This window comes from Marmota marmota, unplaced genomic scaffold (genome assembly GCF_001458135.2).
Source record: "Marmota marmota marmota unplaced genomic scaffold, marMar, whole genome shotgun sequence".
In the NCBI taxonomy this organism is placed as follows: Eukaryota; Metazoa; Chordata; class Mammalia; order Rodentia; family Sciuridae; genus Marmota; species Marmota marmota.
The window spans coordinates 41,718,813-41,744,641 of record NW_025999932.1 but is presented as its reverse complement, the minus strand read 5'-3'; the positions used below and the strand labels follow the sequence as shown (position 1 = coordinate 41,744,641).

General features: G+C 35.1%; 1 protein-coding gene across 9 annotated transcripts in view; it reads right to left on the bottom strand.

Annotated features, from left to right (window-relative positions):
• The window catches only part of Tsc22d1 (TSC22 domain family member 1), a 114,303-nt gene extending 88,480 nt beyond the window's left edge, over positions 1–25,823 (bottom strand). For 6 of the 9 annotated variants that reach the window (XR_001503389.2, XR_001503390.2, XM_048800946.1 and 3 more), the window contains exon 1: positions 22,651–25,823. Coding sequence is in view for 6 of the 9 variants with exons in the window: in XM_048800946.1 (XP_048656903.1) it covers positions 22,651–25,520 (2,870 nt within the window). In the remaining 3 variants the exon portion in view is untranslated. The remainder of the gene's footprint in view (positions 1–22,650) is intronic. The other 3 variants (XR_007346809.1, XM_048800950.1, XM_048800951.1) reach the window with 1 other exon arrangement.
• Between the last annotated feature and the right edge of the window lie 6 nt (positions 25,824–25,829).

The window sequence follows — 25,829 nt, the reverse complement described above, 5'->3', positions numbered from 1 at the left end:
TAACAAATTCCCTTATAAATACATTTTCCCATCTTTTGGAAAAGATACCATCTAAAAATGGTATTGGGATTCAATGATACTTGAGTGTCATGTTTTGTTGAAATAAATGCAATAAATTGCTAACCAAAATGTGTCTTCAGGCTCCATACTAAGATATAAGGCAAAGTAAAATAAATTTTTTAAAAATCCACAATACTTATTTTTAAAGCAGTTAATGTGCTATGGAATAAAAGATAAAAGGGCAATGTCAAAGTCAATTAAGACTAAAGCACAAAAATCCTTAAATTTGTCTGACTCCTTCCAATGAAAGAGGTTTGCATATTTGACAAAGATTTACTGAAAGTAATTTTAAGAAAATCTCTCAATTACCCTAACAAATATTTTTGATAAATGGTCTATTCATTACCTCTTACTTCTCTAGCATCTTCTTTGCCTATTTATTTTCAGAATATGAAATACTTGGCTCTGTTCTTATGAAGGCCAGCATGACGTATATAAAAGTTATTTTAAAAGGTAACTTTTCCTTTTTTTACTGTATTTTTTATTCTTGGGTTGTGCTGCATTCATAATGAGTACACTCAGAAAAAATGAATCTAAGACTACAGTGTTTACATTAATTCCTTTGGGATCTTTATCCATTTATGATAAGAAAAATTATTTATCAGTCAATAACAAAACATAAAAGATGCTAAAGAATTACATTTAAAAGGTTCTGATCAAGCAAGAATCATCAGTGGATGCCAAAGTAAGGTGTGGAAGTATAATGATAAACAGAATATTTACACTGTCTCAAAATATACCCCCACCCACATTTGTTAATTACAAAAGGGAAACTAGTATGTTTTTCCTTCCTTCCTTCCTTTTTTTTTTTTTTTTTGGCACCAGGGATTGAATTTAGGAGCACTCAACCATTGAGCCACATACCCATCCCTATTTTGTATTTTATTTAGAGACAGGGTCTCATAGAGTTGCTTAGCGCCTCACTTTTTGCTGAGGGATGGCTTTGAACTCACAATCCTTCTACCTCATCCAGAGCCACTGAGAAAAGTAGTATTTTAACAGTTCAGAAACCTGGCAGAGAGATACCTTCTTAACCAAATGATCAAGATAACAACACCACAAATTGGACATATGGACAGTATGTATCTCCTGATACGATACACTCTGAAGATACAGCATCCCTACCATGGAATTCTTGCCAAAAATGCATATTCTCAATCTGATTATGAGAAAACATCAGACACACACAAAAACTGAGGGTCAACCTAACAAGTCAGTACTCTAAAGTGTCAAGATCATGAAAGGCAAAAAAAGAATAAAGAACTAGCCTAAAACTTGAAGAAAGCTAAGGAAACAGGACATGACTATACAATGAGATACTAGTTGGAATCCTGGACTAGAAAAAGATCATTTAGTAGACAATGCCAAATTCAAACCAGTATATCAATTAGTATTAATTTCTTAATTTCTACATTTGTACTACAGTTATTTAGACAAAGCTGGGTGATAGTTTAAAGGAAGTCTATGTGCTGTTTTTTTTAAGTTTTATAAGTCTTAACACCTATAGAACATCTACTGAGAAGAAACATAATTTTTTATTTTTCAAAACATGATTTTTTTATTTGGATGAAAAGTTTAGCCCAATCTTTCCTTAAAAACTAATCCTGGGGTATGGTTCAGTGGTAGAGTGCTTGCCTAGCATGTGTGAGGCACTGTGTTTGATTCTCAGAACTGCATATAAATAAATAAAAAGTTTATCGTCAACTAAAAAATGAATTAAAAAAAAAAAAACTAATCCTGGGCTGGGGATGTGGCTCAGTGGTAGAGTGCTTGCCTAGCATGTGTGAGGAAATAGAAATAGATTCGATTCTCAGCACCACGTAAAAATAAACAAAACAAAGCTATTAAAAAAAACTAATCATAATGGAAAAGATAGCATTACATTATGTTCTATACTAATTTCAGAAAATTTATCATATGCTAATAGGCTTCTTTTTTCTTTGGCAAAAGTTCTCTACACCGAAAACTTATTCAGAAGAAATTATGTGGAAGCTCAAAAGAAAAAAATGTCTCCACAAATAGAAAAACCAAATTATGTTTATGATAATAGTAAATATAGAAATTAACTATAGATTATAGCAAGAATATGACAGAACAGGTGAATAAAACTTAAAAAGTTTTTCCAACTTACATTATGTATGAATTTTTATTTCTACATTATTAAAAATGAAAACTTTCTGATGGTTTTTCTTTAAAATTTCCATAAGAAATAGTTTTATGCTATAAGTATTCATTATTTTGTTTTAAACTAAAACTCAAAAAATGAAACTCCCAAATAATTTGCATTTTCTCATAAAGTTGGTTTAAATATTCATGACTTTTTATTTTAAAATATTTATTGAGAGCTCAATATATCCCAAGTGATGGATTAAACATTTTATATATGCTGACTCACTCAATCCTCACAATAACCCTATAATATATGCAGTATTATTAGCATCATCACAACTTCACTAAAAGGAAACTAAGGCACAAAGTAATGAAGATCACACATCTAGAAAGTTGAAGAAATTCAAAACTAGTTTGACTACAGAATCCTGAGTATAATTAATATATATACATTTCCAAATCATATTATTTTGATTAACAATTAAGCACTTCTTTTTAAATTCTTAGTATATGATGAAAATGCTAGAATAAATACATTGTTTTAAGTAGAATCTGAAATTCTTTCCTTCTATCTCATTAAACAGATCAGTTGACACTTTCAGAATAATGGCTTTGCCATTTCTTTCAACCTATCCAAGTTTGACAAGGCAATAAAATTTGCAAATAAAATGTAACAAAATTTAACAACTTAGTATCAGGAAAATAAACAATCTAGTAAGAGATGTTTCAAGTGAACCTGAAAAGCTTACATCTGAAAGTATGTGAAAATAGTAATAAGAAAACCACCTCATTTTAAAATATCTACAAAAAGAAAGATACTGAACTTTTTTTTTCAAACCAGGATCTAGTTTGTTTACTAATATAAAGATTAATTTTTTAATGTAGGAGAATGTTATAAAGATTAATAAATTTTATTGTCTTAATGTAAATATAATCATAGTGTAAGTCATCATTTCTGTTATAATTACAATAATAATCTGGAAATAATAAATTGGATTGAAAGACAACTCTGACATCCAGAAAAGTCTTCAGTTTGTTCCAGAATAAATAACATTATATATGAAGGCTGTGGTTGACCTAAATTGTAATATATTTTAATTATTATTTTGATTATTCTATCACATATCTACTTCTTATTCTGTGTATAAAGATCAAAAGAATGTTATCAATTTCCTCATCTTAATTTGAGCCTAAGGGGGAAAAAATCAATATAAATGATATTAGCACTTAATATACTAGATAAGAATAGATGCTTTCTACTTGGTACTTTCCTTTAATCAATAAAATAGAACACATGTCTTAAATAACAAAGTTATTTACAAATGCATCTTTTAGTTTATTCTATTGTAATTTTGTAGCAATTGAGCCTCAGGTGACAAAGAAGGTGATAAAAATGTCAGGCTGAGAGAGTGCATCCTGAACCTTAGAAATCATGTCAGCAAACTATCAGAAATTAAGAAATCCTGTGTCTCTCAACTATGTAACAGGTAGTTAATTTCTACATGACAATGAGACTACAAATCAGAATTATTACAAATTTCCAACTTTATATTCCAAATTTAAATCCTGCAGAAACTTAATCCTGGTGTCTGCACTAACTATTCACAGTTCTCATAGCTGTTTCTACTTTCCAAACATTTCAGGAAAAAATTTTTGATAGTTACAATCCATGTCTGAAAGGGAAAATACTGCCAAAAAAGAAATGGTGAAAACATATAAAGAAAACAGATCATTACCACCAAACTAACAACTTAAGAAATATGATTTAATGTAAGAAAGACATGGAGTTCAGTTAACATTGCACTGCGGCTATCAGAAAAACTGTACAATTCACAACTGATTACGGTGTAAGCCCTTTCAAGCGCCAATACAAGGAGAACTCAGATTCTTTTCTTTTTTTTTTTTTGTATTTTACTTAAAGACAGGATCTCATTGAGTTACTTATGGCCTTGCTAAGTTGCTGAGACTGGCTTTGAACTCATGATCCTCCTGCCTCAGCCTTCTGAGCTGCTGTGATTAGGGTGTGAATCACAGAGCTCAGCTCACATTCTTAACAATCAAAGATCTTCACATGTGGATATGCTTCCACTGAAAAATGAGCCTAATACATTTTCCTTCACAGGTTTTAGTAAGTCACTGATTAGTCAGATATAATGCCATATTTATGGTATTTCTAATGAGGGAAAAAAAAAAACTCTTTTCATTCCTCTTCAAAATTTGAATTGAGCTAGTACTTTTACAACTTCTGTAGTTTTATGATAGCTCATCTTAAAAGACATTCCCAAATAAGCCAAGAATTCCTTCCATAATTACCAGTACATATTCAGAAACATCTCAAATAATCATCATTTTCACCTGTAATAAATATTTTAGTCCCCATAGGACTAATTTTTCAATTTTTCTCCTCAGATTTTGACATACCCTTGTGTACTCCTCTCATAATCCATTTCTTAAATAAGCATACATAACAAATAAATAGTAGACAAAGAAGATTCAACTGGCTCCTTTATAAGCTAATGATAACAAGATTTAACTGTCTAACATAAGAAACACAGAAAGTGAAGATAGTAGAACATTCTATACTGGTGACAATTGGAGCATAAAACAAACTTGGATTTAGTTTCCCTATCTTAGAATAATTTATCATGTTAAGCTAGTTCCTTCTAACCTATTTACAGATTTCCCTCAGGAATATACTATCACATATAAAGTCTATCCCTAACAACTACAAACCATTTACAAAGACAGGGCCAATTAGCTATGCCTGCAAATATGGCAATGCTGTACTTTTCAAAACATGTTTCTAAATGTCTGCCAGATGTCTGCTTGGTACACTCTCATATGATAACAATTATACTTTTACTTCTAATATGAACTATACACTTACAAAATACAGGGAGGTAAACAGAAAAGGAACTGTTATAGTGAAATAACAAATGTAAAGATGGGCTCAATTGAGGCCTGCCATCACTTGACTACATGACTCAGGACATTTCATATATAAAATGAAATAAATTAACATTTCCCAATGTGTGTTTTAAGGAACACTAGTTCTCTGAGTCAGAAATAGCTGTTATGTGATGAAAAAAGTAGGAGTCAACAAAATAAAATTGTCTGTGTCTTTGCAGAATCTCTTAGTCTTCAATAAACTAATGTGTCAACCTCAAAGATAATGCATAATAATTTCTGAGCTCTAGAACATTTTTCCCCCTTGAAGAACCAGTATTACAGAAATACCAGTTTTGAAACTTTATACTCAATTTCAAAATCCAGTTCAATGAATTTTTGAAATTTAAATACCAGATACTGACTCATTATCTTATTAAAAACAAACTGATTAATCCCATTCATTCTAAGGAGATAGTTTTCAGTCCCATATGGGACTAAGCATGGAACAGATGGTCTTCAAGGCATTATGCCCATCTAAAACAATCTTTAGAATGAAAAAGTTTGAAAATCACTTGATTCAGGCAATGGTTCTATTCTGAAACATTAACAAACTGCTATGTGACACTCTTCTAAGTACCCTGTTCCCCATTAAGAAAAAGAGGAAAGGTATAAACTTTTGTTTTTTGAATTTAAAAATTTCAAAGTAATTTTCAAATAGATATAGTACAGCCCCAGCAGCATGGAATTTGGCAAAAGAATTAATTCCTAATACCTCCACTGTATGTAATGAATTCACTTTTCTTTTATGCATCTTGAATGATGGTCCTAGATATATCTATTTTTAAGTGAGAAAGTAGCCACTCTTTTTCTATGCAGATTAATTATCTTATGGAATTCCAGCTAAGAAAGGCTATATAAAAATATCACAAAGACACAGAATCACTCATTTAGGAGTCTTTGAACATTTAGGCAATCTTTCCATTTAATTTATGGTGCTGAAGAAAAGAACCACTCTTCTTTAACACAATAAGAGCAGCCACCATTGACAGGAACTACCAAGAATAACTGAACTAAGTGAATTACACATCTTGTCTCTTTTGATCCTCCCAAATAGTGCAAGGGGGTAGTATTCCCACATAACAGATAAGGAAATCAGGCTAGAAAGTTTAACTCGTTTACGAAGGCGACACAATGAAGAGGTAGAAGAAATAAGATTATACCAGGTCTGACAGCAAAGCTAATGCTTATTAAATTCTACCTCATTATGCTCTATGCTCATTAATCTACAGCTTGGTTCAATCAATTAATCTGAATAGATAAGCTATTATATATGCCATATACTGAGTAATAATTATAACTTAATTTGGATTATTCAGAAGGCATACCAAGATCTTATGATGTTTCTTCAAGGTATTAAAACTTTGAAGGCCAAAACCATGTCCTTTTTTTTTTGTATCCTCAGTACCTCTCGTAAGTACTGGGTATATAACATTCATTCAATAAATATTTCCAGAATAAATACTCCATCACAGTAACAGAAAATAGCAGAAGTATTATAAATAGTCTTCCAGACTAACAAACAATTTCTTGAATTAATTCAGGTGCTTTTGCTAAAATAATTTATATTGATAAATTTACAGTCAATGAGGGACTATACCAATTGTTTAACAAATTATCAATCCACCTCTTTCCTTTCTGCTGCTTTTAAGATCTTCTACTCCCTTTCTACTTCTCTTAGTTTTTCTGCCCTACTCATATGTTCAGCTTTTAAAAGAGTCTAAGAGTATTTAAGTCCCATATTCATAAGCTCAATATAGCACAATTTGAATTTGTTAGGCCAAAGTATCCACCTGTTAAAAGCTTTTGTTTTTACATATTGGAACAACTTCTAATAAGCCACTTGTAGATGATCCTCAGACTAAGAATCAGACTAGAACTAGAAAGATTACTGAAATTCTTAAAAAAAAAAAAAAAAAAACAAAGTGAGTCTCAGCCTGCCCATTTTGCAAAAGGTAACTCAGTTAAAACAGTCTCACTTTTCTGCAACTGCCTGTGTATTGAGGAGAATAGCAATTTTAGGTTGTCGAAAACAAACTCAATAAATACAATGTTAGAAATGCAATCAACTTGTATCAGAAGTTAAAAAAAAATTTACTGGCTTTTGGCTATTTTATATTAGTGGAAAGTAAAAATTATTAAACATGTAAATAAGACATACCATATTACTATTAAATGATAAGCAAAGCTACTATATCTTTTAAGATAGATTTTTTTTTTTGCATTATAGTTAACAGAAAAGATCTAACTGCTTCTTTCAATAACCTCAATGTTTATAAATGAATCAGGAAAAACAATGAAAATGAAAGAAAGGAGCTCTACTGTAAAAATCTAGAATAGAATACCTGATGCAATTATCTTAGAGAAAAAAAATAAATAAATTTACCCTTCCAGGATAATGAGCAAAAAGTCAAGGCAAATCCTATTTTTCAACTGAATATTAAAGCATTCATATAAATTAGCACTTTCTTGTTCCAATAACAAGCATGTGATGTGAATATAAACTGTAACAACTCAAAATTAAAGATCTGAGTCATAAAATGTGCTATTATGATTCAACTAATTAAAGGTTTTTTTTGGGGGGGGGGGATTTTTTTTTCCCCCCTGGAGGTTGAATCCAGGGCCTTATGCATGTGAGGCAAGCACTCTTACCAACTGAGCTATTTCCCCCAGCCAAGGTTTCTGCTTTTTAAAATATTTTAATGTAATTTGACGACACCAAGCTTAAAGAAAATGTCTTAAGTATGGACAGCTTATGATAAAAACTGAGACCAACAGAAGGCTACTAACCTGATTTATTGATAGTTCGTGTCATAAAACTGGGGTCCTTACAGTTATCTATTCTTCTTGAACTTGATTCTATTTCAGCAAATTCTCCAAATTTAAAGTTTACACTTAAACAATAAATTTGGAAATTTAACCATCTGGGGGTATAAACTGCCTAGAAAATGTACTAAGAAAACAAATTATAATTGAAATTAAAAAATCATCACCAGAAACATCAATCACCAGAGAACTCTATAAAATAGCACCCCAAGGAATTACTGAAGACTATAGGGTCAAATACCTCCATGCTCTTAGGGTAAAGACTACTTATCAATGGACATGGGATATCTGCAAAAGGTAGTCAAAAGTGCAAGCTTAAGAATCAAACTGCCTAATGAAATACTAATACAGCTCCACCACTTAGTAGTTATGTAACCAAATCATCTTAACTTCACTTTAAAACTATAAAAGAAATCTTAGAAACATCCCCTCTTAGGCCTCTCAGGTCCCACATGAATTTATTATTAATCTTAGTATAAATTTACAAAAGAAAGGAGTCAATCTGGTTGCTAATTCAAATACTATACAACTTCAATAAGCATTAAATGTTTTCCTTAAAAAAATCAGTATGTGATATCATGGGTTTTCATTATTATGAGTTCCAGGGAAATAGATAAAAGTAGAAAACCAGTATGGCATATTATAAATTCTCATTACCATATTCTCATTCTGAACCCACCCTTCCTGCATGGAACCTCAAAATTCATCAAATTCCTAATAATAGAATATATCAGTTGTACAAATACACATTTCGCTGTCATTTCGGAAAATAACTGATATTTGGTGGATTCCCATGGAAGAAAATAATACACAATGAAGATGAACAGCTTGGGAATCGGCCAAATCCATTATTTCAAGATTTTACAAAAAAATAGAGCAACAACTAAAAACATGGCACCTTGCTTGTTTCTAAAAGAAAAATGTAGGTAAATTATAGCTCCCCCATCTCAAAAAAAGCCTGAAAAGAGGAAAAGGAAAGAGTCAGTGGATGGGTTATCAGCATCTGAGCAGTTCAGAACACTATAATAATCAAGCAAAAAAGATAACTTACAAAGCAGCACATTTTTAAAAATAAATTTACTTACTACAATAACTTAAAAGTTAGCTGAACACCAGTTTCAAAAAGCAACAGTTTTTCCCTTTAAAACATGGGACTACTTCCTCAACAAAAAGAATAGCTGTCAAAAAATACCATAACAAAATTATATAGAAAACACAATCAAGAAAACAAAATTAATGTAATATTAAGCATCAATAAAAACTTCCTTAGAAGAAATTGGGTTGTCTGTCCAGTTCTCTAAAAAGGATTAAAAACATGAGAGACATCAGTTTCCCTTGATATAGTTTTTGATTTAATATGCTAAAAATGGCAATTTCAAAGAAAATAATTATAACAAAGTATCTACATCAGAAACTACCTACAAAATCCTATGCAGAACAGGTAATAAACGATAGGTCATTTATTCATCAGAAACTTAACTAAAAATAAAAATCATGGTTAATAATTACTTAAAATTAGAGCTGGGTACAGTGTCACACACATGTAATCCCAGCTACCTGGGAAGCTGTGCCAGGAATATTGTTAAGTTTGAGGCCAGCCTGGGGAACAAAGGAAGACCTCATCTCAATTAATAATATTAAATCATAGCATCTATTAGGGATGTCTAATTTTACTATTGAATATTACTACAAATATTCTTTGTAATTTCTGTAGGTAGAAATCTAGCTTTTATTTATAATATACATTTATAAATATCCAATGGAATAACCTTACTACCTTAAAAGCTAGGAAAATGTGAAGCATTTGTCATATTTAGAATGGGAAAAATACAATACAGACAAGTGAAGTGATTCATCTATGGTTAAATGCTACTGTGGAGGAAAATACAACTAAAACAGTTTCTTCATACTTATCCATGGCTCGGTAATTAACATTATTGGAATTTATTCTTGATATCCATACATCCTGGAAAGAACAAACCAAACATCATCTAGCTTTCAACTAGTAAACATTCAATAGCATACAGTTCTTTGAAGTGTCCTTAAAGTGTCTAACACCTAACTTCATATCAGACTATATATGCTACTAGTTTCCTGATGTCACCTAAAGTACTTCAGAATTCCATTTCTTTTCCCTCTCATCATCTTTATCCCTAAGATGATAAGCTAGCAAATGTAAGACAAATGTTAAAAATGAAAAAAGAAAGTTCAGAAAAGGATCAGAGAAATGCTATGCAAAAAAAATGGCAGGGGGGAGAGCAGGAGGTTCCACACAGCTTTATTTTGAGACAGCAATTTCAAGCCATTTTATTTTCCTCCTCCTTTTGCAGTGCTAGGGACTGAACCCAGGGCCTCATACATCCTAGGCCAGCAATCTACCACTAAGCTACATCCCTAGCCCCTTAAGCACTTTTTGAGGCCCTTATTTTCCAGAGCTGTGCTCCAACGAATTAGGTTAACAGCGTTTAACCTCTAGATAAGAACAATGTTACCGCCTGTGAACTGGTTCCTTACCCTTTACTTTCCTTAATGAGGCCAAAGTCACCAATTCAAACCATTACCTCAGATTCAACAAAGTGAATGTGCCTCCATGTCCATCACTGACTGAGGAAAAAGGATTTACTGAGTTTCTCATACCCCATTCTCCATTCCAGAAAGGAAGCAAATGAGGCATTCCATATAGAACTAGATTTTTCCTAAAACACAGCACTGCTCAGGCCATTACATAGCACAAAACAAAGGAACCAATCTCCATTCCATGATTCCATGTACAATAAAGTCCAGACCTCTCAATCTTACCTCTAAGGCTTTTGTTTTCCCTCCCTTTCCTCACCACTGTTAGGGACTGAACCCACAGCCTCATGCATGTTAACCAAGTACCCTACCAGAGAACTACATAGGCTTTTCGAAGTTAGCCTTATACTTCGTATTCCATCTCCCACTAACTTAGATGATGTCTTATATTCTTTCCTGTAAACACTCCTTATACTTTTTTTTTTGTTTTCTCACTACAATAACTTACTAATCCTCGGTGCTATCAAACTTTACTCTCAAATGTCTCCTCCTCAAGCATGTGATCCTAAACCTTCTCTGACTCTCAATATTGCTCTACTAGTATCTCTCCTAATCACTTCCTACTTTGTCGTACTTTTCCCATGTATTGAATTTCTATCCCAAGTCATTCCTTAAAATATTTAAAGCAGCTTACAGAGAAATGTTTTAAAATAAAATTTAGAAAGTATATTCCTTTCTGCATAACTTAAGATATGCACATATAGATCCTTATGTTTTTAAAATAACAAAGTGAAAAAAAGGCATTTATGAAGAAAGAAATAAAAGTTTTATGGCACTGTAAGTATCAATAAAATTATCAATTCACCCACATTTTAATGATAATTTAATACTTCCATATTTCAAATAATTTGAGATCTACATTACTTCCTTTGTGGTAGACCTAGGAATTCCTAGTGAATAGTTAGAAATAATACCTCCCCTTTTCCCTTCCTAGGAGAGACTGGCAATGACAATCTATTTACTGTACTCCCTCAGTGTCCACGGGAGTTGTAGGACCCTACTGCAGATACCAAGACCTGAGTATCTACATTCAGCCCACACACACCTCCTGGATACTCCAAATCATGTCTAGCTTATTTGTAATACCTAATAAAATGTAAATGATATGTAAATAGTTGCTATACTGCATAGCAGGTAAGTGCATTGTTCTTGTGGAGCTTATATACTTGAGTATAGAAATAAGCCTAACATCACCTTATGAACTACAAGAACAAGTATTTTGAGAATATAATGACTTCAGAAATATCTGTATGCTACAGTTTGAATTTGGTTTTCCCCTCCAAAACTCATGTTGAAATCTGATGACCAGTGTGACAGTGTTGAGAAGCAGAAACTCTAAGAGTGATGAGATCAGATCATGAAGAAAGATTAATGCCTTTCTCCCTGGTTAGTTATCACAAGAATGGGTTGTTACAAAGTAAAACTGCCCCTCCTGTTTTACCCCTTTGTACCTGTTTGCCCTTCTGCTTTCCACCATGAGTTGAAGCAGCACCAGGCCCTCACCAGATGCAGTTGTTGATCTTAGATTTCCCAGACTTCAGGCCCATGAGTCCAAACCCCCCCCCCCCCCCCCCCCCCCCCCCCCCCCCCCCCCCCCCCCCCCCCCCCCCCCCCCCCCCCCCCCCCCCCCCNCCCCCCCGCCTCTTCTCTTTATAAATTACCCAGTCTCGGGTATTCTACCACAGTAACAGAGAATAGTTTAAGTTCACTTCAGTTCCCAGTGCTTCCCAAAGCACTTAAACTGACTTAAGGAAACAGAACATCCTGGTTCTGATCATATGCTACAGAGACAAAAGAGCAAAGTCATTATGAGCACAGACTCCAGAATAAGAATGCTTGGATTTAAATCCCAGCTCCTACTTAATAGCTATGTGACTTTGAATAAGATACTTAATCACTTTATCCTCAGTTTCCTCACCTATAAAATGGTGATAATAATGACACAACTAATAAGGATGCTCTGAAAATTAAATAGGTTAATATATATAAATGCTTAGAACAATTTGAAGAATAGCAAGCAATATCATTTTCGACCATTTTATTCTTTATTATCACTATTCCTACTACTTTTACTATTGCTAAATTGTTAATAGTCTACAAACAAGTTAAACGGCACATAGCACCTAGTAGGAACTTGTCATTTAATTATAGACTGAATAAACAAACCTGAGTCTCTTCTTCTATCAAACTTGAACAAAAATATCCTATCACCTTCAAGACTGCTGGGACTCAAGAGGACATAATCTACTTCAAAATGTTTTGTTAAAAAACAATCCAGAGAAATCATGCAAAACTAGTGTTATTACTACCAGAACTAAAAATATACATGTGTAATAGAGCAAATTACATATGTATATACATCTAGATAGTATTTCAACCATGTTTATACCTCTGAAGCATACCTAACTAGTCAGTATGCTATGTTACCCTGTGAATACACTCAAAAAGACTTAAAGGAATCATATAACTAGATGAGGTGAGAATTAAGTTTTATCAACAATCAGCAATTTTATAAATCAAACTATAATTCACTCAAAAAAGAATACACAGGAATATACACAGGACATCAAAAGTTCCTCAACCTAAGTAGTCAGCTGATATTACAAAAACAATCTAGAAAGCCTGGAAAAACAAGATGCTAGCTATCTCATCTGTCTTAACTACATGAAGTTCAGAGGAACCCTTCACTCTATGGTTCCATGGATTAAGCCAATACCACGCACCATGATCTAAAATTAATCCTTAAAAAAAAATCGAGTCATAATAAACCTCCCAATCAGCTATTTTATACCAAGCTACCAGATTTAATCCTAACATGTCCACAAACAAGACTCTCAGAACTAGCCTCTGATGATAGCTGCATGACAATATCATTTTCCCTTCTGTTTTAACTATTCCAACCTTAAAAGTGAAGTTTAGTATCCAAAGATAATCAATAAAGTTTAGTGGTAATTCTGATCACCTTTTTCATGATACTTTTGTAAAATACCTAACTTACTAGTTTAACAAGTTACTAAAATGACCATAAGTAAAACAGATTTCAAAAAATTTAAACAATTACTGAATGTTTAACTAAACTGTTTAAAAAAAATTAAGTTTTATTTTACAAGATTAAGTATTTATATTTTTAATAAATTTTATTATCAACAGCTGAAACTGCATCAAAGGACTCCCAAGGCAGTACTTAAGATATTTAAGAATCATTATGTTTAGAATATATTAATAAACATAAACAGTAATGAAAAAAGTCATTATGTGAAATGGCTACAGTCAAAAGCAGAAAGATTACTAATTCCAATCTTTAAATAAATGAATTTCTAATTTCATTCAAGTTAAAGAAATTTTATCGGCATAAGCATAAATAAATAAAAAATAAATATAAAACAAAATTCTTATTAAAAATATCCAACTAAGCATCATTTTTTTTTTTTTTGGCTCACAAACAGCAAAAAATAAATCAATTTATTCTCAGTCATCTCTATTAAAGGGGAAAATGATGGTATTATAGGATCATTTATAAAGAACTTATCTTTCAAAAGATTGGGATAATCTTTTTAAAGGGATGTTTCCCTTGCTTTTCTTTTGTTGGATGTTTCCCTGATTTTCTTATGACAATAGTAACAATTATTTTCTTTATTAATCCAGGTTTTGCTGAGTATCTACTATATATTAAGCACTGGCATAGGTTTTGGGCCTGTAGTAGCAAAGCAAACATCCCGATTCATGCAGCTGAAAATAATCAGATACCGCAAAAAAAAAAAAAAAAAACACACTACAAATATTACTATTACAAATAGTAATAGCATTAAAAAGGAAAAGAATAAGGAACCTTTAATGTGAACCTAAGTTTGAATTGCTATATCCTGAGTCTTCTCAAAAAGTGATAGTTAAGCTTTAAACAGGAATGGGAGATGGCATAGGGGAATGTCCTGGCTAATGAACAGCATGTATAAAGATCTAGGAGGAGGCAAGGTGAGCAGCTTTCTGAAAAAAGGTCAAGAGCAACTGGACTGTAGAATGGAGAAAAATGGCACAATATGAAAACAGGAATAAACAGAAATAGAAGGTAATTACCTTGAAACAAATGGCAAGCCTTCAAGGGGACTTGAGCAAGTGAGTTACATGGAAGAGATTTCCACTCTACGCCTATCATTTTCAGCCAGCTGTGGTGGCACACACCTACACTAGTGACTCAGAAGAATCACAAGTTCAAGGTCAGTCCAGGCAACTTAGCAAGATACTTTCTCAAAAATGTGGGAGAGGAAAAAAAAAAAAAAAAGGCTGGGGATAGCTCAGTGGTAAAGCACCCCTAGGCTCAATCTCCCAATTAAAAATATATTTCATTCTATCATTCTGACAGCAACATACTATATTACTATAACAATTCTAATGCTAATTATATTAGAAAAAGGCAAAATGTATGTAGCCGACTTGATGAAGAAGCTATTACACGCATATGTGCACACAGTACTTTTAAGTGAGAGCTACTGTTACCCCAGACTAGAGTTGTGGCAGTAGGGATGGAAGAAAGGTAAATTCAAGATGAATTTGAAGAAATGGTCAGACTATGGAAGTTGAGGTAAAGAGGTTATGAAGAATGACTCTCGGGTTTCTAAAGTGAAATCTGATGTTCAAAATAAAGACAACTAGCCCAGGGTGTCAGCACATGACTGTAATCCCAGCTACACCCAAGGCTGAGGCAAGCTGGGGCCAGACTGAACAACACAAGTCCCTCAAAATAAAATAGAAAGAGAGAGAGGGAGAGAGAGAAATGAAGACTAAAGCAGAATACGTGATGGGTTAGGTAATTAAGGGATAAATTTACTACCTGTTGAGAGTGAGAGGCTGAGGAGAATGTGGAGATGTTTAAAAGACAGATGACTGTAAATCCAAAGGTAAGAAGAAAAGGCTAGACTAGTGGCATGCATTCAGGAGTCCACAGTATTAAGATCCTCTTTAAAGCTTTGGGAACAGGGAAAAGATAGTATGTGGGAAGAGGACTCAGACATTCAAAGAAACTATTAGTTTCTGAGAGAGAAGAAGCTGAAAGAGACTAAAGAGAAGTGGCCAGAAAGGTGGGGAAAAAACAAAGAAGGTTATTACAGAAAGTGAAAGAATTTTCAAGAAGGAACTAAAGTCAATTATGCCTAATGACTCTACTAAAAAAAAAAATCAAGTAAGAATTCTTGGTCAAAAAGAGAGGTAAAGAAGAAATGGTGGGGAGGAAGGCATTCAAGCACTTGTGAGACTAGGAAACTACTCAATCTAGACTCTCAAACTCAGTACAAATTAACCTTTTCAAATAGTGTAAAGATGCTTTTAACATTTCCTCTCATATAGCTGTTTTAATGAACCATAAAGCATATTATACCATGACATATACAAGCTTAACAACAGTAACAGAGCAAAAACCAACCACCAGGGTTCTGATACTGCAGCATCAGAACAGGTTATGCTTTGTAGTTTCATATTTTTAAACTTTCTAAACAATAAACAACATCTACTTGTTTTGAGAGTCTGAAGCCAATGTTTAAAAACAATGAATTTACATTACTAGAAAATTTAAATGATTTTCCTAAAAGGACAATTTTCATACAAATTTCAAAATAACATGTCCAAATTAACTTGACATTTGACTGCCTGCTGCAGGCACTCCACTGTGATAACTTTACCCACCCACTTTTTTTTCTGAACAAGAGTTTATAGGAAAACATAATGTCCCATGACAACTCCATCATTTATATTAAAGCAATTAAGCCTGCTCTTTTTTTTCAAGTTCAACCACTCTAATATTATTTATGGTCAACAGCCTTCTTGCTGGCTTTATTAGTAGTAGTAGAAATGGCACTAAATTCTGAATTGGAAAGATGGCTTTGAACTTTAGCTCAGCTTTATTGGTATATACTCAACCTCAGACAACTCACTTGGCCTCTCTAATACACTCAGTAAATTTCATTATTCACTAGTAAAATAAGAAAAAAAAACTTAATTTACAAGGCTGAGTGTTTCAGTATAACATTTACTGAATCTAACATTGTTAATCATCTATGAATAGAATACTGAGTTATGCACTATCCTTATTAATGATGGATTTAGCTAAGCAATTCCACTGTTAAAATTCATGTATACTACTCATTATAGATCACATCTTAGTGCAATAGCTTTATTAAGATTAGATCATTATTTACATTTAATAGCACAGCATTCTACCACTGAAACAGATGTGTAACAATAGTAAACATACATCTCCTTTTTTTGTTTTTCCCACCGTTTCCCCCCAAAAGCTCCACTAAAACAGAAAAGGAGTTTTTAAAGGGGTGGGGAACAAGAGCAACAAAAATTTAGAAGCTGGAAAACAGATGGTTGAGTGACAAATTACTTAGCAAACACTAGAAAATGAAATCTTCAGCAAACAGTGGAGAAAACCAAGAACAAACCCAATTTATACTGCAAAATCCCCCAAAGGCTCAGGAATTAGCAGTATCACATTCATAGGAAACAGGATGTGGGTAGGGGAAAGGGTCCTGAAATAAGGAAGATTGTAACCAACCCCACAGATAGCAACTTTTTCTCCCAACTCAAAACAAACAAAAAAACCCAAAGTATATTGTCTAAAGAAAATAAAACACAAGATCTCAGGACCAAGAAAGCCTGGCAAAGGTAGGAGAATATACTGAAAACAAGGTTAAGTGAAGAAATGTATTTTGGGATGCTAAGACTCCCTAAAAATTTTTACTCCATTTCTCCTTAAACCCCTCCCTCCACTACCACCAAAAATGCTTGAAGACAGGCCTTCATTTCCAGGCAAGATCAGGAAAGTCTTCTTACAACCATCTAATCAATTAGGAGGAAATACATGCATGATATCAGGAATCCCTCAACCAAATGGCCCAGCCAGGTTACCATAGAGTGAAACCAACAATTGACAAGCCTCGCTAAGCCTAAGAATTTCCAACCAGTATTTTAATTCTTTACTCTTACACACAGTTACCAGCTATCCAAAGATAAAGATCAAAGTAAAAAAGAAAAACAAACTCTGGAGAAAACAGACCACACAGAAAACTAAAAACAAAACAAAACAAAAAGAGCACTAATATTTATATACTCAGAAAGCTAAGAAAAAGTTACTATCCTTATCAAACCAGAACAACACACAAAAATAAACAAATACCAACAACAACAAAAAAGCTCTTGGAAATTAAATATATAATAAGAAAAATGAGAACTCAATAGAAATAGAGCAAGACAGAAAATCTGAAGACCAGTCAAGAAGGCCCACTGAATAAGTTTAAGAAAATGGAAGAAAGAAAAATGGAAAGTAATCAACAATTCTCATCAAGAAAAAGTCCCAGAACTAAAAGATGTTTCCATACTGAAAAAACACGTATCAAATACTCAGCAGCACCACACAAATGAACATAGACCCATGAAAGATGCACATGGTAAAATTTCTGAACAGAAACAAAGTCTTAAGAGCTTTCACAAATTTATTAAATGAGGACAGAGGGAAAAAAAATGGAAAAAGGAAAACACACAGGTCACATACAACAGATGAGAAATAAAAATGGCTTTAGGTTTCTCAAAAGCAATTTGCATGTTAGAAAGCAACAGTACAAAACTATAAGATAATTTTCCCACCTAGTATTCTTTACCTAACCAAAGAACTAAACAAGTGTCGGAGTATACAGAAGCCATTTTAAAACATCAAGTAAATCAAGAATGAAGACAACACTGGTCACTGGAGAACAGGAATCAAACACAGGAGAAAGTGAAGGGAATCCTACAATACTTGTATACCAAGCCTAGAAAGCAATCAGTCCAGAATGGAGGTTATGAGAAAGACTTCCTCAGGAAAATGAAATTGGTAACAATACCTGATGTCGACATTAAGACATCTAATAAAATGTAGAATTAGTGATAAATACAGAGAAAAACTAAGTGGGGGGCAGGGGGGAGGCAGTTGCCTCCAGCCACTTCACTGCAGTTTACAAGCAGCATGGAAAATTTCTCATCACCTCTCTAGTCCTCTTACACTTAAGCACTTGCACACACCAAGAATTACCAGATGTTTGAGGAAGCAAGGTAGAGCCCAAACCATACAAAAGTGGAGGAGTGGGGCAACTTGGAGAAAACAGATTATACTGATAAATATAAACTCAGGAGGGGAGAACTCCCTAACATTTCCACATTCTACATACGTGGGGATAGGGTAGGAAGAGGGAAGCAACCACAGGACATTTTCTGGATGAGAAAAGTAGTCATCTTTTACAAGAATATTGAATAATCAAGAGTGATATAATATTGGAAAGAAGCAGCCTTTATAAGAAGAATTACCAACTGGGCATATCTTCATTTTCTATCCAAGAAGTAAGAAAGTCAAAAGCAAAGCAAGGAGTATTTAATTTAACAAACACTCATTTAGGTCATTGAAAGTCAGAAAAAATTCTAAGGGTTTTCCAAATTCATTTAATTCTTATAACAACTCTGAGACATACTACTTTACAAAATGAGAAAACTGAGGCACACAGAGTTTAAGAGACCCAAAGTTACATAAAACTAATCAATGACAGGGGAAGGATCAAACCTAGAAGGTCTAATTCTGGAATCTCCATGCTCCTAACCATCAAGCTATGTTGCGTATCTACTAAACAAGCATATTAGAGAGTAGGAGGTAATATCACAATAATCTAAAAGAGGTAAAAGTGCTTCTAGGAAAGGAAATTGGGGAAGTAAGCGAGCAGAAGCTCTTTCATTTATTTATTTTGGATAACCACGTAAACTATTTGTTTCAACTGCACATATATATCTTTTAAAAAAACTTCAAACAAAGGGTTTTAACTGATGCTATGTAGGCAAAATACATATTATAGGTAAGAAAACATTCATTCCTTTTTAATAAATATTTGAAGACCTACTATAAATTGAGTACTGTATTTAGAAAATATACATCAATTCACCTCAAGGAACAATGAAGAAGTTAGGGAGTCATTTTATTTATTTTAATCCATTCTGCATAAATTATTATGCACCTACATCTCTAACAGTGTGCTTAAGATGACAATATAAACTTTATATCACGATTGGAAAAGCAGAGAAAGGTCTGCTCATTAATTTGTTCAAGAAATATTTAGTACCTGCCCTTAAGGAACTACTCTTATGGGAAAGACTGGTAAACAATTATAATCGAATGTATACAGGGCTTAAATAGAGGAACATTAAAAAGTGCTAAGGAAACAACATCTCCTGGGGAAAGAATCCTTCAGAGAAAATACCTGAGTTGAATCTTGAAGGGTGAACAGTAGTTTGACCAATTTCACATAAGAGGCTATGTAACAAATCACAAAACACAAAATACTATATATCAGAGCGAAATAACTACATTTTCCCATTCTTGTAAAGAGAATGGTTCACATTAAAAGCTAAGAGAAGTCAAGACCTTTGCAATGAGAGTGACTTTTTGAAGATCAGGCATTTGTACAAGTGTGTAATCCCAGTGACTTGGGGAGTCTGAAGCAGGAGGATCACAAGTCTGAGGCCAGCCTCAATAACTTAGTGAGATCCTGTCTCAAAATAAAAAATAAAAAGGGACAGGGATGTAGCTCAGTGGTAGAATGACCCTGCATTCAATCCCCAGTACGAAAAAAAAAAAAAAAAAGAAAGAAAGATGTTTTGAAAGATACATAATCTTAATGCCTTGATTGATTTTTCTAAAATCTTACAGTAGCCAACTAAAAACACTTTCCACATGTCTACTGAACATTTTAACATCTAAATGTTAGAGTATTATTACAAAAGATGATTAGAGAACAACCACTCTCATTTGTTCTACTACCAAAAATTTATAATTAGCATTATAATACTAAAATGATAATGTACCCTTTTTCCCATGACTGACTAAAGGTGACAAAGCTAAAACATGCAAGTGACACAAATCCTCTTCCCAGGGCAAATTTAAATAAAATAACACATGTTTTTCCAAACTATAGCAATAAAAAAATTATCTGGAATGACACAATAAAAAAGGCATATGCATATACACACACACACACTTTTATAAAATCCTGTCTGACCTTATAGGTTTTTAAAGGTGAAACACTGATTTTATAGAATTTGAAGGATATCTTTGAAACAAGTTTTCCAGTTTTGATGACTCAACTTAGATAAACTAACAAAAGTTCAAATACATAGTAAATTCAAAATGAGTACATTCTGAAAACAACTTGTTACTTTTAGGCCAATATTTCATCACATTTCTTCTTGTCTCTTTCTACTATTCCAAACTTTTTTACATAATTTGTCCCTAATTAATCTATATCTCAGTTAACATCTAGCAAATAATTTTGTGCTCATATTTTAAACCAGGACTGTATCCCCAGAGGGGGGGAAAAACTAGTTTAAAGCAGCATCCTTTGACTTGGTGTGGAACATCAGGTTTTGGAAATCCCTATCATTGCCCTATGAACAGTAGGGAAAGACAAGAAAGTCAAGGCAGGAGATCACAAAGGGGAATTAACAAAATTATAGCAGGTTTGAAATCATAATGTGTGGTTGTCTTTCATTTCTCTAAATTTAGCATGTATACAAAATACCTGTTTCTATAGGAGCTTCGTCTAGATCACGTCCTTTTTATCTATCCAACATTAATAATTGGGGTAAATCTTTAAATTAAAATTATGATGAGAATCAGAATGATAAAGATAAAACTGAAGATTAAACAATAACTATAAGAGAACTATTAAGGAAATACCTATCTTTTAAAGTACAAGGATGCAGAATACATTTGGTTAATAACAAGATTTTAATTATATGACAATTAGAAGAAAAAATCTTGAAAGATAAGATTTTTAATTTGTTTCAATTAACCATGTCTTTACAACTTTTTTAAACTAAAAAAAGAAAACCTCAAACATTGGGCCTTTTTTTCTTTTTCTTAAATTAATTGCTTGACTGTCCCAAAGTGAACCCCACAAATAAATGTATAGAAATATAAATGCTTCAACTGGTTTGATGGAATTGCAATCTCAAAACCCTCCAACTAATACTAAAATAATTAAATATCTTGCATGCTTACTCAAAATTCCAGTGAAAATAGTCTTTTCATAACTCTTATGATATTTGGATCAAGGTTAGTCACAGACTGACATATTTGTGAAAAGAACATTCCTTTAAAAAAAAAAAAAACAAGTAGGTCTTAAAGCACTGTAGAAATATGAAAGACTTCATGAATTTTCCAGCCAGTGAGCTTCAGATAAAATTTTATTCGTGTTACTAGCACATTATTTCTAATCTAATCAAAAAATGCTGGTTTAATAATGTATTTTAGGTTTTGTGCATTTTAATTTTTGGTAATGGAACAGGTGGATATTAGTAGAACATCTTATTTTCATGTCTGTATAAATTCAATCCTGCAAGACTTATTCTTTAAAATGGCTACCACCTTGATCTACTATGCAAAAGGAAAAATGTACAGCATACTATCATCAAAGATAAATTGAGTTATTTTGAGAGTGTATGCCTTCCTCCTCCAAAAAAACACTTAAGATTCCCATTACTTTTCTGTTCTGATAAAGTGACCATTAAGTTTACAAAAGCTGGTCAATTACAGTATGTGGGCAATCTATATAACCCAGATTAGGTCATCTTTCCTACAGTGTCTGACTAGGAAAAGCAGGTAACAGTATCTTTCACAGTCTAAGATCAAACACTGTGGAACTGAAAAAGGGCTGCCTAGTAAGGGAGAACAAATGTGGTAACACCAAAGAGATGATCACAAGGATTTTAGTGACTCAAAAGAATAATTATGTGGGTTAACAGAATTTAGCCTTTTTTTTCATAATTAATCTTCTAAAAAGCATTTTATAAATAATAAAAACCACTTGGTGCCCCAAAATCTATTTTTAATGTGAATACATGCTCAACCTAACTATTCTGACTAATTTTATTTATATATTACTATTTCCTATCCACTCTGAAATCATTCCATAACACTCCTGCTCTATAAAACTTACCATGAGTATGCATTTTCACCCAAATTAAAAACAATATAACACCTTACATTAATTTTGTGCATACATATTTCTACCAAATAGATTAATTTCGAGTTTGTTGAACATCTGCAGAAATATGGCATCTTACCTCTCATCCTCGCCATCCACCAGGGGTGTCGTCAGCGGTAGCACCTTCAACGGGAAAAGAGAAGCAGAGGCTGCTAGGCTGCTGCTACTCCCATCTGAAACTGCTGACACTCCCCCACTGTCACCACTGATAGTCTGAGGTAAGCCAACTAAGGAGGGCTCCGCTGTGCGCCTGGCATCTTCGATTTGGCTTCCAATTGCCTGAGCTAATGATTGTGTAGAGAACTGAGTAGAACTTATTGGTATCTGTTGTGCCAAAGGCAAATTTATATTAGTCGCTATCAAGGGAGGTTGACTAACACTTTGAACCAAATTACCATTTTGGGTAGCAGGGGCTTGTGCTATATTCTGTGATGGAACCAAGTTTGTTGGGGCAGAATGCATTCCAGAAAGACCAGTTGAACTAACCTGATTTGTAACAGAAATACTACTAGCAGAGGGCAAAGGACCAACTGCGGGCAACTGCTGTGAAACCACTCCTTGAGCTATTGGTTCTACTCCTTGTGGCTGAGGAGGCACAGTTAACAAGGTACTCTGGGGTGTAATAACCAATTGTTGAGGAAGGCTTGAAGCACTAGTTTGAACTCCCTGATGAATAATCCCAGTTTGAGCAGGTGGAACTACTTGTGAAGATGGAGGAGCACCTTGCTGAATAACTGAAGGTGTAACCTGGGTAGAGGGCTGCTGCTGCACTGCAGTAGGTATGTTTGCCTGTTGACCAATATTTGCAATTTGAGTGCCAGTAGGTACAGCAGACACTGCTGTTTGAGCCTGGCCAACAGGCTGGCCAGATGCCCCTGCAGGTTGTGCTTGGACTGCTGTGGACTGGACTGGCAGTTGGATACCCTGGGGCTGAGCCACAGGAATCACTGCTGCTCCTGTCCCCACTCCTGCAGAACTGGACTGCCCAGAGGACATTGCTGTTTGAAGAACTGGCTGCTGCTGTACATATTCTGGAGTAGGATTTTGAGTCACTGATTGAACATGGCCTGGGGCCATTTGTGTAGAAACCATTGGTTGTTGTTGTCCATACTGTAATTGTTGGGGTGGTGCCCCTGGAAGGGGAGTTTGCACTGGAGGAGCCGTCTGAGAATATGGCAGTTGGGGTTGAGCCAAACTGGAAATGGAAGGCTGCTGACCTAAAGCTGAAGTTACACCAACCACATTTACAGATGATGGCTGAATACCAGTTGCAGCACTGATAGTGGCTTGCAGAGGTACTGGTTGAAGACCCTGCTTTTGTTGATAGCTCAGTTCTTGAGATTGTAACTGTACTTGTGACATCTGTGACTGAGAAATACTCTGTGGACCAGTGCTACTGAAATCCATCTGTTGGAGGGCCACACCTTGAAGAGCTGGTTGTGGTGGTGGTGGTGGTGGTTGTTGTTGTTGTTGCTGCTGCTGCACCACCACAGCAGGGGCTCCCATCTCTCCACTGCCCACACTCTCTGTGTAGTGACTCAGTGTGCTGACACTACTGCTCACTGAACTCCCACTAGTGCTCTCCCTCTCAGAAGTCACTTCTGTCGGGTTTTGTTTTACAGTCTCCACCACTTTATTTACCACCACACCTTCTGTAGCAGGTACAGCATTTTCTTTTTCATAGAATTCAGTGCAAGTCCATCTACCTTTTTTAAAAGGCTCAGAAGTGGAATCTAACTTCACAACTCTGAACCTTGATGTGTTAACTGTTGGTTGTTGCTGCTGCTGACTTGAAGCCAATCCCACAGTCATCCCTGCAGCTGCATTAGGAACACTGTTAACAACAGTGGAGGAAGAAACAGTACCATTGCCCATGCCACTCAAGATACTCACGTTAACACCACTGGAAACTCCAGGCCCAACACTTACACTAGCAGCACTAGGAATATTGCTTGTACTTATATTAGCATTACCAAGCATGCTGCTTGTCACATTAGGATTGAAACTACTCACAGCAGCAATGTTAACATTACTCATTGTATTAGCGCCAGTAACAGAATTTATACCTATACCGCCTGTAGTACTTGGTGCACGGATATTAGTCATTACAGATGCAGGTGAGCCACTCGATGATACAGCAGAAGCTGGTGCAACTGGCATAACACCATCAGAGCTTCCAGTTGTAGAGAGTTTTCTGGACACTGGGCTTGAGGGTGGCCCTCCAGGAATGGATGCACTGGCCACAGCAGCATGGGATGGATGATGGTGCCCATGGTGAAGGTGGTGCCCATGATGAATATGATGGTGGTGATGAAGGTGGTGTGGATGAGCATTCCCATTAATCACAACATTCTGTTGTGGAAGGTGGGGCTGGTTGGGAGAGACTGCCCCAGGTGTCTCAGCTTCCTGGAAGTTATTCAGAGTCTCTTCTGAGGAGCTGCGTTCTGGCTCCCCTAAGTCAGTAGCCCTGGAAAGTGACACATCAAGGATTTCGGAAGAAGAGAGATCTTCCGTGTGGGATTCATCCAGATCGTCATAGCTCTCAGTGTCCTCTGCTATACTGTTGTTAGAGCTGATACTGGCAGAGATCTGAGCTGGAGTAACGCTAGTTATCTGGAAGCCACTTTTCTTTTTCATCTGAGTTCCGCCTGGAGCAAGAGGCTGTGCCTGCAGCTGAGCCTGAGAAAGGAGGTTCAGGCTTTGTGGAGGCGGAGGCTGTGGTCCCGACGTGGAAGATGCTGCAGGAGGCGGCGGCTGGAGCAGCGACGGAGGCGGAAAATCCTCAGAAGTGGTGGCAGCACTACCAACGCTGGTACCTGCTGCATTGAGAGCAGAGGCGCTGCCACTACCGCTGCCCCTTCGAGGGAACATTGCCGGGTGCGCCATCTTCCTAGCACTAATGTCTGCAGCGGCGGCCGCCGCGGCGGTGGACTCAGGCGGCTGGTGCATTGTGTTGGGTACCAGGGGGCGGAGGAGGCGAGTGCAATTTCCTTCTGCACCGTACTCTCTGTATTCAAAACGCCAGAGAAGAAAACGGGACCTGACGCTCCTCCCGGCGCGATTCCTCCTTCTCCTCCTCCTCAGCCGAAAGCGCCGGCCGCTTCTGCCTCCGAGCGCGAGCTTCGGGAAGGGAGGATGAACGAGGGTGAACAGGGCGGCCGGGGACCCGAAGGGGGGCCCCCTTCAGTCCTCCGCCATTCACTCTCCCCTCTAGTCTCACACCCCCCTTTATATTCCGCTTCACGTGGGTGCGGGGCA